Genomic DNA, 18,616 nt, shown 5'->3' on the forward strand with positions numbered 1-18,616 from the left:
TAATTTTGCAGCATGTCCAAAGGCAAATTAAAATATAAAAAGCCCCTGGGCACAAAGATAGATACTGAGGGAGGGGGCGGCGTAGGTCAAGCTCATGGAATTAAATTCTTAGCAGCTGGGGAGGTTTAAGTGCAGCCCCCAGTACGGCGCACTTGGTGCCACCTTTGCCCACCATCCCCAGTGCCCAGCAGCTGTGAACCATGAGCAGGGTGGCTTTGTGCTGCTGTGGATTTGGAGGTGGACACCAGAGCAGGTTGGGGTTTGGATGCTGTTTGGCCTCCTTGTGCAGAGTGGGTTTCAATAGCTGGTGGTCTGAAAGTCTAGGGTTTAGGGAGGAAAAATCCTCCAGCTGGCAACCTGGAGCTCCCCATCCCAGCTCTCCCACTGCTCAATCCCAACATAAGGCAATGGCCAGAGGCGCAAAGATGAGTGACACGTAAGGTGCAACAGCCAGGGCCTGTCTGAGCCGTGGCAGGCGTCAGGGCAAGGGCCGCAGTAGCCATCCCTACGCGGAGCACTGCACCACCTCCCGCCCACCACCTCCACCAGAGGAGGAACTGCACCGAGAGCCGCGTGGCGCTGGGCGCGGCGGACGAGGGGCTGCCCACGGCACCAGCAGGGAGCCAGGTGGCTCCCGGCGCAGTTTAGGATGCAGGAGGTGCGGCGGCGGGAGAAAGGCGACACGTCCCCTTTAAAAGGAAATATAATTTACAGTGTGCAGCCAGGCGGGCCGTAGTTTCAATCTCGTTTACTATAGAGAAAACTCTGCTAGCTGTTCTCTATCCCACAAATCCGATTTAATCAGACAAGCCAGCCAGCGTGGCTTGAAGTAAAAACGGATAATTAGTAAACAGAGAGCTACTTCAGTGCTTCATTGGCATTCGAGCCGGGCTAGTGTGTCGCATTTAAAATGCAGTCTGATGAAGTTTACAAAATCAAACCATTTGTTACTCCTATTGAAGAGGCTTCAGGCCACTTGCAATTAAATTGGAATTAGTGCTCAGAATGAGATACAGCAAATTCATACTAAAAAGGGATCTGACTTTCAGACATTTGACTTCAAGTTTTCCCTCCTGTGCGCCTGCGCCGAGCCCGGACCCCCACTGCAGGTGGGTGTAGGGCAACCTGGGGATGCGCTGGTGGCAGGAGAGGGGGACCTGAAGGGGACCAATGCCCTGCTGCTGGTGAATCATCCTCTACCTAGCCCTGGCAGCGTGGCTCTGGGGGTGCCCAGGCATGCAGAGCCCAAATGGGATACACAAACCAAACTGCCCCTCCCCAAGCCCTCCTCTCCATGCTGCCATCTCTTCCCTGCCTCTCCTCTGAGCAGTGTTACAAGAGGAGGACTGAGGCAGATCTGTCCATCCACAGCAGCCATAATCAATAGCATCACAAACCGTATCCAGGGGCTGTGCAGGGGCACGCTGGGAAGGCTCCGGTGTCACTACAGGCATGAGGGTGCACACTGACAGAGCTGCCTCTCACAGCCACTGGAAAGCCCTCAAACCCTCCACTTGCCCCGCAAATTCGGGATCATCACCAAGCCTTGCTGCTCCATCAGGCTCCACATCTGACACCATCTCTCACGCCAGGCATGTGCCACAGAGCTGCACTGAGCCTGCTGCTGTCGCTGGGCTGGGGACAGGCAGCTCCAAAGCATTATGGCCACACAGAGCAAGAGCCCAAGGGCTGCTGGCTCTCCTGAGAAGAGATTCTGGGGACATCTGATGGTGTTCTGTCAGTGTGTCAAAGGCTTCTTACAGCCTCCTCCACCCGGACAACGCTGCTGGCTCCAGTGGAGGCTGCAGGCTGCTTGCAAGCATGAAAAGCAGCATCAGGGGAGGGAGAAAACAGCTAGAGAGCTGCAGGCAGCTCTCCCTTATAGCCCTGCCCACGAGAAAGTGGGCAGAGAGGCAGCAGCAGTGCTGTCAAGGGGTGCATTGCCCAGAGTATCCACCCTGGATACTCCATCACCCAGGTGGCAGCACCTGCCCCACTGCTGCCCATCTCCTCCACCCTGGCATTGGCACGGGATGCCCACTGCAGAGGGTTCAGGATGACCCCCTCGTTGCCTGGCAGCAGGTACCCTGGATGCACAGAAGCCCAGAGCCTGAGTGACACTCACCTTGCTTGGACAACACGTGTAAGGGCAGGACTGAGAGCCAGGAGATCTGCTGGGCCTCAAGCACATAGTTATGTGCTGGGCTCAGCCCGGTACAGAGGCTACCCTCAGGCTGCTGTGCACATCCCACTGGCACCAAGCTGAAGAGGAAGATGGGTGAAAGACAGGAGTGGCAGGCACCGGCACAATCCCAGGGATGCTGGACCGTGGCACCAGCACGGTGGTTGCATTTTGCCCCAGCAGCGTGTGCTGCTCAGGGTAAGAAGATTAACCCAGTTCCAGAGTCTGTTTTGGGGATTATTATGGAATGGTTTTGGTGGCAGCACCAAAGCAAACCCAGCAGGAGGGGTGAAGGAGCCCTCACCTGAAGGCTGCTGTTGGGATGCACGACCCCTGCACAGGCATGTGTGGACACTCAGGCTTTAGGGCATCACTCTGACAGGATGGCAGGGCCAGCCCCAAGGAGCCCCAGGCTGCTCCAGGGCAGTACCAGAGGTGCTACTGAGGGGTGACACTGGCACCCCTTACCGCACCAGTTGCTCAGCTGGAGCCCAACACCCCTACAACCTTCATGGTTAAGTAGAGAGAGGGGAGAACAACCCTGAGATGATAAATACACAAGATGTGCCAGAGTCACCAAATCACGCTGGCTTCACAGGCTGCCTCCAGACTCCACGGCTCGGCTTCCACACTAATTAACATCTTTATGGAAGGCAGCTCCTCCCAAGGGGGCATTTGTTTGATTATTATTATTATTTACTTGGAGATGAAGCAGCTTTCTTCCCAACTTTAACTGACTATGGGAAATTAATTCTCAAAGAGCAGTAGGTGCTGCCTGCTCCTCTGTGGCTGGTTTCCTTTCGGGGTGCAACAGGAGGGCAGGGCACGGCCCCTCCCTGGCACTGCCGACCACCTTGGCACCCACTTGCCTTTCACCGGTGCCTGGAAGAGCTCCAGCGTTTCTGAGCAGATGCACCGACCACACTGACCTTGCAAGTGGAAGGGATTCAAAACCTCCCAGACCTAAATACTTTGATTTTGGCTCCTGTGGCAATGCACAGGGCTGCTTCCTGCCACCATGACCCTGCTCTCCCCATCATCTGGCGAGGTGGAACGAAGCATGTGGAGCATGCTTGATGTATGGGTGCCCAGCCCCAAGCCACGGCTCTGGCACGAGCAGCTTGTGCCCGCTGTGGCTGATTTATTCTGGGAGCCATCTGGGCCTGGGGGACGATGTGGCCCTTGCATCCTGGTGACCTGGAGCATTAGTCACATCCTCCCAGCTCGACCACTCCATCTCCCTTTGAGCGCAGTAGGATGGGAGCATCCCCTTCTCGCCTGCCTCCTGGGGAACCCTTTGCTCCCCACAGTCCTATCAGCAGCACCTTGCTCCTTTCTCCGCTGCCCACACCACCATCGCCACCACCACCACCACCTCCTCTTCACTGCGCTTTTCTGCAGCTGCAGAGGGATGAGCACCGCAGAGGGAGGGCGACCAGGGAGGGAAGGAGAGCAGGGAGGAAGCAGCCCTGCGACCATCGGCGGCGGCGTTCCGGCAACAGGCACAGAGCTCGGCCGCCCGGCGGTGCGCAGGGTACGAAAGCGCCGAAACATTTTAATTTTAAATTCTTATCATCGAATTTACTGCTTTTCCCTCGCAATGATTTGTGTTGCTTTTTAATTTTTACAGTCTCCACAGCAGCCAGATGCCACCGCCTAGGGCCAAAATAATAAAACCCTGCCGCAGTCGCGAGTTACAGAACAAAAAGGAGCGGCGCGGCTGACAGAAGTTAATATCTCAATTTAACAGTGCTGCTCCGCTAATGATCCTTTGATATGTGTTTATTTAGAAAGGTCTGATCTTGACCTTGAAAGCAAACTAAACCGCAAAGTCTTTATGGGAGCAGAGAAAGACTTTATTTATAGACTGGCTTTGCGTCAATCACGGCGGCAGCTGGACCTGTGCTGGTGAGGCGCTGCCAGGCAGCCTGCGGGTCCAAGAGGGGCGTGGATCCATGGGGGGTGTATTCTGGGGGAGGGAGGGAGGGTGCCTGATGAGGAGGCCCACAGCATGCCCCCCATCTCCGAGGTGGGTGCTGAACCCACACAGAGATCTGCCAGCAAACTGAGGGATGCAGAGGGCTCCCTGCCTAGCGGGATGCTCCCAGGGGATGGTGTTGATCTGGGTGGCCCTGTCGCCAGCACACGGGACAAGCTGTTCCTGAGCATCTCCTGCATGAGCCCTTCTCCCCAGCACAGGGGAAGAGCCAGCTCCACCTGCTGCAGCATCCTGCTGCACCCTGCCTTTCCCAGGAATGATACCCAGGTTTGGCAGGAAGGGGCACACTTGCCATCACCAATTTCTCCTGAAGTTACTGAGCACCACACAAACCTTGCCTTTGGAAAGGAAAACCTGGGGAAGTTCTGGGGGCTGATCCCATTAAGCTGCATTTCCATCTCCCAGCTGCAGAAGGTCAGAGCCTCCCAAGCTCCTAACACCCTGTGAGCCTGGGAACGTGCTGCCAAGGCTTCACACCTCCAGCACCATACATCTGAGACTCACCCTGCTCCTTTGGCCCAAACAGTTGTTTGCAACTGCTCACAACACCCCAAAGCCTCCTGCCTGAAGCCACAGAGATGCCTTCCTGAGCGACCCTGTTTGTATCTGGGATCTCTGTGCAGCATCTGCCCTTAATGCCGCTTTTCCCTGAGCCTGTCCTGGTGCTCTCCATCCTGGAGAGTCCTGGGTCCATCCCCACCATTCCTAAGGAAGCTGCACCTTGCCAATCCATCCCTGCCCTTCCAACGACAAGGGGTACAGTTACCCTGGGGTAACTGGAGGCGAATTGTGGCATCATTCCTGGCCACCACTTTAGAAAGGAAGCTGTCAGCTACTCACTAACTTGTTGCCACTATGCCAGCTTCCCAGATTTCCTCTTCCCACTTGGAATTTAGAGTGAAACCAGCTGAAAAAATAATTTGACTTTCTGTCACAAGCTCCTAGCCTACTTTGCCCATCACTTTCTGAGCCACAGCTGAACCAATGTGTTACAAACTGCTCCAACCTCAAAGAGTTTCAGTGAGGAGATGAAACCTTCACCCAGCATCTCCAGTGCACTGAGAGCCACCTCCTGAGCCTTTCTGGCCAAAGAGTCTCCACCACAAGCGTTTACCAACTGGCACATCACAGTGGGCACGCGCTTTTCCCTGCCAGGAGGGGTTTAGGGAAGCACAGACCACGTCTATGGTCAGTGGCATTATCCACTGCCCGCTGCCCTGCTTGTCTATGGGGCCGCAGCATCCCACACCACAGGAGACCACTACCACCACCACCCTGACTGATGAAACAAGCCTTTTGGTGGCGTGGGCAGCTGCCCCTGGCCGAGCATGGCCAGTGGAGCCACCGTCTGCTGTGAGGCACAAAGCCAGGCTTTGCAGCGTTTGCTGATTATTCCTGCACCCCCATCATTAAAAAAGGGAGAAAAGATGAAAAGGCAGAGCCGGGGGACGCGGCGCAGGACCAGGGGCAGCTGCTCCCCCGGTCCTGGGGGTGTTTTTGTAGAGCGGGGAGATGCAAGTCCCGGGGGACAAAAGTAACTGCTAAGGTAAGTTAAACCTTGTCGAGATGAACTTTCCTGCTACTTTTAATTAAAAGTTCTTTGGAATTAAAAAGGACACTATTCAGGAAAGGCTGAAAAAAAAAATTCATTGACACCAGCCCGCCCCCCTCCCCTTTTTCCCAAGGAAAAGAAAAAGCTGTTTTTGTGTGTCTGCTCACCCAGCCCGCACTGTACAAAAGGAAGCGGATTTGCAGCAAGACACATGAGATGACCCCCTGACCCCGAGCCGCTGAAAAGTCCTCAATGGCATAAATACCAGATAATCAATCACATACCAGGAGGGCCGGTCCCCCTGCCCTCGCCCCCGCCGCCGGGTTTATGAGAGATGCACTGTAAACGGACACCGGCTCCTGACGGGAGGCCCCTCTCGGCATTCCTGTGCCGGACCAGGAGACCCCGGCCGCCTCTCGCCCGCGTTTCATCCCTGCTTACACAGCCCCGAGCATCCTGCAGCTCGCCCAAGTGTGCCACGGCCGGCAGCGCTTCCCTTCCTGCCCCGGAGCAGAACGAGGCGTGAGGGGTACGAGCGGTGCCTCTGTGCTCCGAGCGGTGGCCAAGCATCCTCCAAGCCACCACAGGCATGGCCAGCGCCGAGGCCAGGAAGGAGCTGGCCCCATCCACTGAAAGCTTTGCTGTTTGGGGCTGTTTGCTAGAGTCCCACAGCCTTAGGCAGGGGGTCCAGCAGCGACTGTACCAGGCTGCTTCTCCTTACTGGTCATCCCAAATGCAAGCAGTGGAAGGCTGCAACATCCCCCCTGCGCTCCGGGGGCACAATGGATGTTAAAACTTTCAAGGGAGGGAAGGGGAAAAAAATTGCTGAGATCCTGCACTGGTTTGGTTAAATGGGAGCCACTCGGCAACTAAATTTGATAATGCTTTTGTCCAGGGGTCAGAGGTTAAATATGTTCACACTAATCCCCTTCATCTAGAATTAAAGGACAAGAAAGATCTCTCCGTAGCTTAGCAAGAAGGCTTTTCTCATCATGCTTTAAATAGTATTTGCACAGGAAAATTGAAGGCTGCCCATTGGCCGCTGCCCGCGGCCGGCAGCTCCGCCACGTTGCCATCTCCCAGCTGGCCCTGGGCGAGTCCTGCCGCTCGCACGAGGCCTGGCCATGCTGAGCCTCCCCCAGCACAGCCCACCTGGGCCTGGGGGTATTGGCTGTGAAAGTGGAAGAAGCTGCCCTGCTTTGGGAGGCAGCGACATTCCCGGTTTCAGGAATGTGCGCTGGGACTCAGATTTCAAGCACTGTCACAGGACATTACTATCAGACAAAGGGGCTCTGTGCTGCACCCCCAGGACCTGCTGCCTGGGACCCTGCTGAAGCTGGGGCTGCTGGCATGCAGCGCCAGGGGATGGTGCTGCCGACCCTGACAGCAAGCTCCTAAGCAGCCCCTGCTTCCCTCCACTGCTCCCATTCTCAGTCCCTTCTGCAAACAAATGTGGCCACCTGAGTGCCGAGAGCCCTTGAGGCTCTGCAGTTTGGCTGGGTGGGTTGGGAGGGCTCCACTTCACCCCTCCCTAGCTCGTCATCTTTGCTGCTGCTGCAGCCTACAACTGGAGCGAGCGAGTCCCCTCCCTGTCCAGCACCACTTTTCTCCATCACAAGGCACTGCTGCCTCCTCTCCAAGAGCTGTGACCCTTGTATCCAAAGCCCACCTCAGCCCCATGCCTGCAGATGCTAGCTGAAGTGCTGGGAAACGGCAGCACATGGAAGAGTGCACAGGGCTCTCACAGAAACTTCCAAGCTTCAACTTCCACTGCCACAGTCTATCACTCCTGGCTCCCTCCCTGAGCCGGGACCGAGGCAGCAAGGCCAGCACAGGAGGGTGCTTACCTCTGAGTGCAGTTCATCCTGCAGTGCATTATCTCTGGCTATGGAAAAATGTGTTCCAGTGGAATTTCCCCCAGAAGCCTCATTGAGCTGCTCTGAAAACCCTCAGGAGCCCCATGAAATGGTAATAGAAAGCCAGGGGCAGCCCAGGAAGAACTGGGGCTGGGTTCGGTAGGAAGTGTGCCAGCTGCTCACGCCCAGGCTCCACTCACACTTGGCCATGGGAGAGGATGCAGTGAGACAACTCCTGAATTGCATCTCTGGAGCCCAAGTTGCTGCTGCTGGAGCTGGGACATTGCAGGTGGCTGCTGGTGGCAAGTGCCACCAACAAGCCAACTTTAGGGCAGTCAGCAGAGCCCAGGGAGTGTCCTGATGGAGACCTGGTTTGACCATGGCTCGTGGCACCACACTGAGCACAAGGCAAACAGAATCTATGGCTCCTGTCACAAAACTTCTTCCCCTTGCTCACAAACCTTTGTTTCCAAACCAGCAGCCTATACCTACAGCAGCACTGGTAGGTTTTAGCTAGGGACCATTCTGAGGCAGAAAGAGACAAGCAAAAGCAAGGAGAGAAGACAAACAGAGAATTAATTGGACCGAACATCAATTTGCCAAGAACAGAGAGGACGTCTGCCTGTGTGAAAGCACAGCTCCAGCACAGTGCCCCCTCCACCTCCTCCAGGCTCCCACGTGTGCCCCCAGCAAACCCCAGCCAGGAAGCGGCTGCTGGGATGCTGTTCTGCAGAAAAATGCCAACTGCTCTGGCATTTAAGACAAAATCATTTTTAAAAGCCCAAAGCCCAGGCTGTGTACCTCAGTGTGCATTTCCAGCAGGAGAAGAGATTTTGTTTTGGGGAAAAAATGGTTGACATGGCTGAACTTCCCCAGCTGCTACTGAGCAGCATTTTCCATGGGACTGCCACCACCACCACCACCCACCTCCTCTCTGGGTTCTCACTCTCGTGCCCTGGGTTTCTCTCCCTTTGTACCTCCACTCGTACTGCACGACTGTTTTGAATCTCTAAAATAATGTGACAAGTTAATGATGGCACAATTATCTAAATGCTTAACAGACATCTTATCTAAGTGAATCGGATTGAGATTCCATCCCGCTGACAATAAACATCAATGGCAGAGCAGAAAGTGATAGGCAAATTATCGCCAACCCTGCAATTTCAATGCTATTAAATTTGGAGGAATAACAGCCCTGAGGCCTGTAAACTCTGAATAAAATAGACCCTTGTGTTTGGCCAACTATTAAATCAAAACGCTACCAACATCCTGGCAACCAGAGAAAAAGGAGCAGGGGGAGAAACAGAGCAGGGGAAGATTTATGGCTTTTCAATTTTCGGCTGCACGCTGCATTTATTAACTCTGTTCCGCTGCTCCTGCCCTGGTGCCGGCGTCACCGTCCCAGGACGTGAGCGAAGCGGGCAGGGGATGCGGGCAGGGGAGGCTGCAGGCTCCTGTGCAGCCTCGGCAGTGCAGCTGGGGCCATGCTGGCCCCACAAATCACACAGCCAACGACGTGCCAAAGCAAACCCACTCTATATTAGGCGTGGAGCATGCCCACGTGGAAGTGGGTCAGGAGTAAATCCATGCTGGCCTGCTGACAGGCACTGGGCTCTTGGGTGTTAATTGCCTTGGCACATGGGGAGAACTTGAGACAAGTCACCTCTGATATTTTAAGAGTTGGTGGTGAGCCTGGAGCCTGTTAGCACCAACCCTGTCTCTCTGAGCCCTCCGAGCCCTGTCGGCACAGGCTGGGGGTGCTCAGCCTGTTCCCTCGGTGCATTTTGTTTTATCCTCCAGATTTTAGGATCAGGGTAAGGAATTTTCCACGCTCTGCTCCCTGGTGTGGCACCAAGCTCGTGCTGCTGCACGATGAGCCAAAACAGTTGCTGCTTTTCCTATTGTCATGGGCTGGGGGCCAGGGACAGCGATCACCCGGAGAGGGCGTCCCAGTCCGAGTCAGGGGCCAGGCACAGCTCTGGGCTTGCAAGCACAAAGTATTTTTTCTCTCTTTGTTATGATTTTTCACCTCCCCTCAGAAGGCAGGGTGTGGGCTTTCTGCTGCCAGAGCTGGGCTGTGTTTGGTGCACAACAGCTACACCAGCCTGGTGTCATACCCTGCGCTACAGCCGAAGGAGCAGAGTGGGCAACAGGGTAAAAACAAGCAAGATGAAGGGGGTCCTGGATCCTGCCCAACCCCTGAGAAGCCCCCCTATATGGGGCAACGAGACCCCGAGAGCTCCTCTCTTGGCCACCCATTAAAGTCTGCTGCTGTGGGTCAAGCCGTGGCTGTTCACAGGCAGCTCACCTTCCCTAAACACTGGGTTTCTGAGCAAAGTGGGAATATTTGGCCAGCCTGTAGCAGATCAAACCCTGCCCATGTTTTGAGGTCATCCTTGAAGGATCCCCGTGTCCCTACCAAAAGGGAGATTTTGCCACTGTCTTCTGCCAACTACCCCGCTGCAAAGGGTAAAAGGAGGACACCCAAAAAAGAAGTCGCTCTGGGTGATGCTGTTATTGGGAATGGGGCTGTTTATAGCGAGGCAGAGGCAGGCTGTGGGCTCTGCCAGGGCAGGGTGCCCTGTGTGCCACCTGACAAGAGGAAACGATTCATTTTGGCTTCCCCTCTGTGCTGTGTAACTGAGCCACCTCTGTTTACAGTGGGAGGCAGTGATGACAAACCTGCCCCCCCCCGGTCACTGCGTCCCTGTGCTCCACTCCCCTGCCGCCCTTTGAGCTTTGGTGGGGTCCAGCCCCAGGCTTCAGCAGCCACAGGGCCTTTAATCCCTGCAGGGGTGTACAGGCTGACAGCAAACCCATGTAACTGCATCTGTGGGGTGTTTTAGGGTGCATCACTCAATAGTGCTTGACAGCACCCACTCCTGATGCCACCCCAGGGGTTGTGGGTTCCTGGGTATTGAGGAGAGCTAGGCTCTCATCAGCTGCCCCAGGATGCTCAACAGGGAAACACCAGGGAAAAGAGGAACTCACCACTGTTTGCTCAGGCACCTTTAACCATTAACTCTCTGCCCAGCTTGGGTCACCCAGCCTCAAGCAGAGTGAGTTCCTTCTCTTTGCTAGCTGCCCCACCACAAGCCCTTTGCTCCTCCTCACAACCCACAACACAAAGGGCTTCAAAAGGTGCCCTGAGCCCTGCAGTCTGGCCCCAGCCGCACGACACTGCCTACAGAGGGCAATTGCTTCATGATTTATGAACTGGTGCTGGGCCAGCTCAGCTCCCAGATCGGGTGACAGCCACAGCTATTCCTGCCTGGTGACGCAGCACTTTGCATTGCCACTAAGTCCTCAAAACCAGGCTCTCTGTGCCAGCCTGGTGCCCACACACTGCTTTGCCACCTCTGAGCACAAGCCTGCCCTGTGGCAAACCCTCCCTGGTTGAGGTGGCCTTTGCAGGGCACATGAACAGACCCCAGCAGTGGCCACGCTGCAGGGCTGGGAGTGGGAGAGCAGAAAGGTGGCAGAAGCCAACTGCTGAGGAGAGATGCTGTGCTTTGCTCACAGAGGGAATGAACCCCTTCACAGTTGCTGTGCCATCATCTCCCGTGAGCAGCTGTTAACACTGAGCAACAACCACAGTGGAGCTGGGTGAACTGGTAAGCGACGCTCGGATGCTAGGTTTAACCACAGAGACAGGTTGTGCTCCTCCTTCCACCAACAGCACCCTTAGCAGCTCAGCAAAACCAGACCAAAACAAGCCAGCAGCAAATGTCCCAACCCAAAAGCCATTTGGGGAGGTTTGCAAACACCACAGAGGGATTTCAGAAGAGGCACAAAACCATGTCCAGTTCAGAGCTCAGCAGAACACGCAGCCAGCTGACGGTCAGAGTGAACGCAAGAAAGGGAGCCAGGCAGGTCAGAAGTAGGAAGCACAGAGGGCTAAGATCTCCATCAGGCAAAGTTTATGAAGGCATCTGAATGTCAAACCTAGGCCTAGGCAGGGAGGGGAAGGGGAGGCCACGTACCGGTGTGTGTCTGCCGGTGCGTCTCCAGCGCATCCTCCTTCGAGAACTGAGCGCCGCACTGATCGCAGACCAGGGCCTTGGCGCCCGCTGGGGAGAGAAAGGGGAGAGGAGGGTTAGCTGGGGACATCCACCCAAAAACTGCGTGGGGGATGGTGCTGCTGCCACTACTGTTGTTCAAACCAGAGGACCTGCGCAATGAGGGGGGGTCCCTATTTCATCTACCCCCACAAAAAGTAGCAACTTGCTTAACCCTGCAGTCCTGACCCCTGCACACAGCAGCGCAGTGCACAGTGAGGAGCTGTTCGGAGAAAGAAATTAAATATTTGGGTTTTTTTTTCTTTTCTTTCTAAAAATCATTAAACATCAATGAGTTTCATTAGCCTTGTAACCAAGCTAATTGGAATTGGTTTCCTGCCCCTTCCCATCGCAGCTGCCGTCGACGGTACCCACGGACGCGATTGAGCGAGGAGCTCAGAGGCGTCTTCGACTATCGGAGAGAAACGTGGCACGGGGGCAGCTTGCAGCAAATCACTCTCCACCTGTGCTGCTGGTTGGGCGAGGAGAAAAACAGGATGCCCAGCAGCAGATAAGTAACTTCCAGATAAAACCAGATTAGCGATACACGCCACGTCTGAAGCGGCACTGCTGGGACAAAGCCACGGACCCAGTTCTTAGATTTCGAGGTTTGATTCATCTGCCCTGAAGAGTGGAGCTGTGACAGAGCAGCTCCAGGGTGGGAGCATCGCTGTGCAGCCAACCTGCCGTCTGCTTCCAGGGGTCCAGGCAGTGTCCTGCAACCCCTCCCTGCCCCCCCCAAGCCCTCCGCCCCGTCAACACAAGTTGATTTGGAGCGATGTGCACAGAAAAGGTGACAGGGAGAGAGGGAAGTATCACGAGATGCATTAGAAAGAGAATTCCTTCGCCTTTAAATCGTCTGGGTAACGGCTGGCTTGCAGGCAGAAATATTTGGCAGCGGCGAAATTAAAAGTGATAAATTTTCTCACCAAGCGTTGATCGATAATAGAGGTCTCATCTGTTAATCAATACGACAGTCTGCCTGTTTACTGTGCATATGTTGTTCTCTGCCGCCCTCGCCGCGATGGCAACTTTGCATTCAAAACAAGCCGTGTGCGCACAGGCCACATGGCCGCTGCCACAGGGACAGGCACCAAAAGCCAGGGCTCTGGGCTGATGTGAGGAAGGGGTGAGGTGGCTGCCCCAGGACGTGCAGCCAGCGTGCATCTAGGATGCTGCTGGGGACACTGAGCAGCCCATGGGTGCGGCCAGCCGTCCCTCCTTTCACCTTGGCAGGGGGAGGAGCATGGGGTACAGGGTGCCCAGTGCAGGAAGCAGCTGCTGGAGCACTGACAGGCTGGGGATCGGAGGGGCAGCAGCGTGGGCTGCCCTACACTTGGCTGGGCTCTGCATGCCGGCCAGCATGGGTGATGCGCAGCCGGCAGTTGCCAAGGCAATGGCTCTCCATTGCCACTTGAAGCTCTCGGAGCCCCACTGCTGCCAAGTGTGATCCATGAGGACACACAGCCTGCCACAGCAACAGGTCCACCCTGGCACAGCAGCCACCAGTGCTGGCCCCACACTGGTGGTGCCGGGGGCATACTGTGCTCAGGAAGGTTGCTGCATCCATGAGCTGGGATCGTGCCAGACATGTTGTTTGCTTAATCTCCCCCATTTCTGTGTGGGGTGAACAGTGAGGATGTGCAATTGTGCCCCGAGCCCCCGAAAAGCCAAGTGCAGGCATGGCCGGGGCCAGAGGAGCAGCAGGAATCTGGGGTGCACGGCCAGGAGGGTGAAGGCAGCCGGCATCTGGCCGGGGGGCGGATGGGGGTGGGGGGCAGCAAAAATTCCTGGCGAGGCAAAAATAAACAGGGCGAGCGTCGGGAGGAGCCGGGCGCTGGCTTACATAAGGCAGCACAGCGTGTACCAAAACAGCGGCCCCAAAAAAAGCCGAAGCTGTCAGAACAATGAGTACAGACGAGGGGCATTTTACAGCAGGCGCTGCCGTACAGTTTTATTTACAGTACCTCTTATCAGCGCGGGAACAGCACGCCGCCTGCCAATTTCCAAAGGCCAGGACTGCGTGTTCTTTCCCTCAAGTAGATGTGTACTCCAGGCAGGGGAATTTTTTTTCTGGGCGTTCTTTTTTTTTTTCCCCCTTCTCATCAGCAAAACAAAAACTGATACGGAGCCAGGATTCCTGTAATGTACACATGCTCACGGGGAGGAGGGGAGGGGGAGGAGGAGGAGGAGGAGGAGGAGGGAGGCGATTGAATATGTAAATAGTTCAAGGTTAATTTTACTATGTGAGTCACCAGGAAAAATGTCATCCAACATCTGAGCTTATTATAACAGGGCTCAGAAAAAAAACCCACCAGGGCTCAGTGTTTGTTGTTAAAGGGAGCAGGACACATTTGCAAGCAGCACATCCAGAGCCTGCGTCAGGGCTCGCTTTGCTCCTGCTCGCAGCTTTAACACCCAGAGAAGCAGGTCCCATCCACCCTAAGCCATTCGGTGGTGGTTCTGTGACTACCCTCCCCAGACATACACACCAGGAGCCTGGGGAGGGTATTTTTAGCCAGTGCCTCGTATCACCTACAGCATGCACAACTCTCAGGGTGATCTGCCCGGCGGGACTCCGCGTGCTGCCAAGGATCGGCTGCACTTGGGTGCGAGCCGCACGGTTGGCACCATCTCCCTGCTGTACATGTATATCCGTGCAAATTTATAGCTCCTGCCTAATAAAGGGCCCTCAGTGAGGGGCTGGTGCCAAGGGGTGAGGAGATGCCATTTTTTCCATCCTGTGCTATCTGCACAGTCATCGCTGCCCTATGTCCCCCTCGGCAAGGTCAGTGCTGCCTAGGGACCGCGGTGCCCCTGGAGTGAAGCCATAAGGAAGGAAAGGACTGAGACAGTTTAATGTCCACTAAAAAAAAGGCAAAGGAAGGGCCCAGCGCTGGGCAGTGCTGTCAGGGTTTAAAGAAGCTCTGAGAAATGGGATGCCCAGAAGGGTCACAGCAAGGATCCCCATGTGAGCATCCCCTGTGCACCTCCTGAGCATCCCTCACCTCAGGCAGGCACAGCAGGGGCTGCCAGCTCCCCCCTCTCAAGCAAGGCTTAGCCCAGTGGCTCTGAAGACAGAACTCTGTAGCTCCAGTTGCTGTCACCCCAACGGTCCCTCCTGACACCATTCACTTTAATTACTTTATTGGGCATGAGAAGCAGTCTCTCCAGTTCTAGCACTTTGAGTGGTAGGAAGCAGTAAAATGTCCCAATCCAGCTCCTTTGCCTGCCCACGCTGCTACCCAGCCCTAACTGGGGGGATGCAGCCCTTTGAATGGTCTGGTTTCCCACCCTGCTCCCTGTGGAGGAGGGGGCAGGAGAGCAGATGCCTCTTGCCCCTCCTCAGATCCATCCACCAGGAACTAAACCACCATTTCCTGTGCCCACATCCCCATCTGCCAGATAAGCCCTGTGGGGCTGGGGGCCAAGAGAGAGAGGGGCTCCCAAAACACAAACTGTATCCTGGGAGAAAAGAAAAGGAAAGAGGGGAGCTGTGAGCATCCTCTGAAGAAGGATGAGGATGGATAAAGGGGGAGAAAGATGGGAAAGGAGCAATTTCTTATGGACCCATGGGGAGGAGGGTGGTGGGTGAGGACAGGTTGGTGGCAGCAATGCCCCAGCCCCGAGGTTTTGTTATGGCAGCCCCCACTGGCCCGATGCCACATCGATTCCCCTCCCTCCCCTGGCACAGGGGATTGATAAAAATTTGGGATTATATGTTATTAACAGGCTGCAATTGGTGAGAAGGGGGAAAAATATGGATTTAAAACCCACATTTTACCCAGCAAATTTATGCACTGTCGTCACTTTACTACCTAATTAATTCAGTAATTTCAAAAACAATTTTATTTATATTCCATTTACCACATCAAAAGTGCAAAGAGGGGGGGAAAAAAAAAAGCACACCAAACCACAGTGATGCTAAAATAATACCTCAAGGCATCTATTTTTAATCAGAAAGGGGAAAAAAAAAATTAAAAAAGGAGAGAAGGAGGGGGGGAAGAAGAAAAACCCCAAAGGCAGCGGAGCCGTCCCCGCGTCCTGCACAATCTCTGCCGGGCAGACCACCAGCTCGGGAGCGCGAGGCAGCCCGGCCCCGCGCCGCTGCCTCCCTGGCTGCCGAAAACAGAGCTTGTCAAAAAAAACCCAACAAATCCATAATGGCCCGAGGCTCCTCTCCAATCTATTTTCTGCTCAGCTGGTTTTAAATGAAGTTATTATGAGTCATTAAAACACCCGCAAGCCTGTGGAAGTCAGCCAATTACAATTTTAAATTTAGCCTGTTCTCTACCCCATTCTCTTGTTTTCTTCTCTGCCCACATCAAGCTGCTGCTGGATTTTTATTATTGCTGTTATTATTATTATTATTATCGTTGTTGTTATTATTATTTCCCTTCTCCCCTGTTTCCCCCAAATGGAGGAGACAGTTGTGAAAATCTCTGTGCTGAAAAACTACAGCAGAGAAGTCAGGAAGGGCCAAATCAAGAGGGGGCCGCGGCACAGACTGGGGCTGGAGAGGCTTTGCCTGAGCATCTCCCCCAGTGCCAGCAAACAGCAGCCATGGAGGAGAAGGAAAAAGCCAGCAGAGGTTCCAGGATGGAGAGGAACTCGAAAGCCCAGCACTAGACTAAGCCTGCAGGCAGGACCAGCCCAGTCCATGTCACCACTTCGTCATCACCCCTGCCTTTCTCATCTCACCATCATCCATCTCCTTCCTCTCACCAGCACCACCTGCCTTCCTCCCTTTGCCGTCATCATCCTCTTACCTTCCTCCCTTTGCCATCACCCCCATCCTCCTGGCTGAGCACCATGAGCATCACTGCAGTGCACCGGGGCCATGGGCAGCTCTGGCAGGCAGGGTGCTGCGACAGCATCCAACAGGACGCCTTGGAGAGCCCTGGGAAAGCACCTGGGGCAATGGAAGAGGGGCTTAGGGTGGGTGAAGGGGAGCCATCGGCGGCATCATTGCCCAGCCTTTGCCAGTTGGTCTGTGGCTGTCCACGCTGCATGGCATGGTGCAGAGCAGGGGGGATTTTCATATCACAGAATAAAACAAATCCAGATTGTTGTAGCTCAGGAACAAAACCAGGCAGGTCCTTACATGATGCCTCCTGCCCCTGCGCCCCAGCAGCCTGTGCTCGGTGGGGACCAAGCGGCAGGGCCCAGCGCAGCCCCGGCAGCCCCGCGCAGCAAGCGAGCACGGCGCACACTGCACAGCCCATAAAACTCCAAACAGCCTCCAGACACTCCTGCAATCGTCCTCCATCAAAACACTTTGTCTTGCATACAGAAATGCGGCGGGGCGCACGCGGAATACCAAATCAGGCCGTGGAGGGGCGGGGAGGCAGCTCCCTGGCAACCGGGGGGGCTCTGCCGCCGCGCGACAGGAAACAAAATCTGTCAGGGCTGTTGGGCAAATGATAAACATTAGCAGTGTCACAGCACAGAGACAGCAGCACAGCCACAGAGATGCCTGGCGAGCGCACGGGGGGTGAGGGCCAGGCATGGAGGGGTCTCACCCCATTTAACCCCCACCCTGCCCCAGACTGGGGTTCTCTAGCCCCACGGCCTCAGGGGAACTTTGAGAAGCTCCCCCCATCTGGCAAGAGCCGGGGGAAAAGGGTGGGTGATGGTGGGCATGGACATTCAGCAGGGACAGTAAGGATGCATGTCAGGTGGGTTCAGTAAGGCATGGGGGGTCTTGGGACCTCACTCTGCACCCCATCTTCAGCACCACAGAGTGGCTGAAGGAGGAGAGCGGGTAGGGGTGGCAGTAAGGGCAAAATAAATAAATATATTTCATCAGGTAAGGGCTGGAGGGGCAGAAGGAAGCAGCTGGCTCTGGCCCAGCAGCCAGGTCCAGGAACACAGCCAAAACAGGAGCTAAAAAGCAAACCATATTCTTCTGGTCTCAGCTCAGGCTCTTGAGGCAGAGAGGATGGGGAGGGGGGAGGGGGGCAGAGAAATGTATTTTTCATCAGCCAGTGTATAATTTATAAACAGCATTAAACAGTTTTTGTTGTCTCTCTTCCTCTCCCCCGTGCGCGGCTTGGCCGGCAGTCAAGCCTGCATTAATTTCTGCTGTGGGTACAGTGTGTTCTTGGATGCACATCTGCGGATGATCATAAACGCGGGAACGCTGGCAGAACATCCAGACCTGCCGGCAGGCCGCTGACATCACCCGGGACCGGGCGCGGGACGCCGGCCAGACGGGGCGGGGGGGTGGCCTTCCCGGGGAGCTGCTGCCCTGAGTCCAGGCCGAGGGTTAGGGGCTGCAGCCGCTGTCACCCCCATCGCTGGTACATCACCAGAGGTGGGGAGGGGTGGGATGGGATGCACACATCCCAAAGTACCACCCCCATGTGCACCCTGGATCCTGCTTCCCAGGCACCCTCTGCTCCCCCAACACAGCCCAGTCCAGCACCTAACGGACCTGGGAGATTTTTACAGCCCTGTTCTGATGGCACAAGGCAAAGTGAGGATATTTGGGTGGGCAGGGAAGCTGCTGGCCCAGGGTGAGTACACTGCCTACAGGCATCTCTGTCCTGTTGACACGTGCCCCTGCTCATGGCCTGCTGAAGGATCGCAGCAAACGTCTCCCCAGAAGAGGTTTGTGCTGGATGGAGAGGTAAAGCAAGAGAGGGGACAGGCAGGAATTCACCCCCCTTCCCCTAGGGAATAAATCCAACTCAAAGCTGGTGATTTGGTAACCACCATACCAGGATCACCATACCAAGTGCCCGCAGAGCATCAGCTGCAGCCAGGATATTCATGGTACCGGTGACAACACTGGGACCAGCCTCCCCAGGCAAACCAGTGCTGCTCACCAGGGCTGCTCCCCAGCTGCGCCACCAACAAGCCAGGTCTCCCAGCTCACTTTCCCTGGCAATTTGTTGTTCTGGGAGAGGAGCAACTCTTCCCTATCACCTTCCCAGGCTCTGAGCACACGTCCCTGTCTGCGCCGGG

General features: G+C 55.4%; 1 protein-coding gene across 4 annotated transcripts in view; it reads right to left on the reverse strand.

The window, feature by feature from the left end:
* ZBTB16 (zinc finger and BTB domain containing 16) overlaps window positions 1–18,616 on the reverse strand; it is a 72,659-nt gene that overhangs the window by 8,221 nt on the left and 45,822 nt on the right. For all 4 annotated transcript variants that reach the window (XM_068167850.1, XM_068167847.1, XM_068167849.1 and 1 more), the window contains one exon: window positions 11,573–11,659. In XM_068167850.1, the coding sequence (XP_068023951.1) occupies window positions 11,573–11,659 (87 nt within the window). The remainder of the gene's footprint in view (window positions 1–11,572; window positions 11,660–18,616) is intronic.

This window comes from Melanerpes formicivorus, unplaced genomic scaffold (genome assembly GCF_026170545.1).
Source record: "Melanerpes formicivorus ecotype bairdi unplaced genomic scaffold, bMelFor1.0.p_v2 SCAF_123, whole genome shotgun sequence".
Classification (NCBI taxonomy): Eukaryota; Metazoa; Chordata; class Aves; order Piciformes; family Picidae; genus Melanerpes; species Melanerpes formicivorus.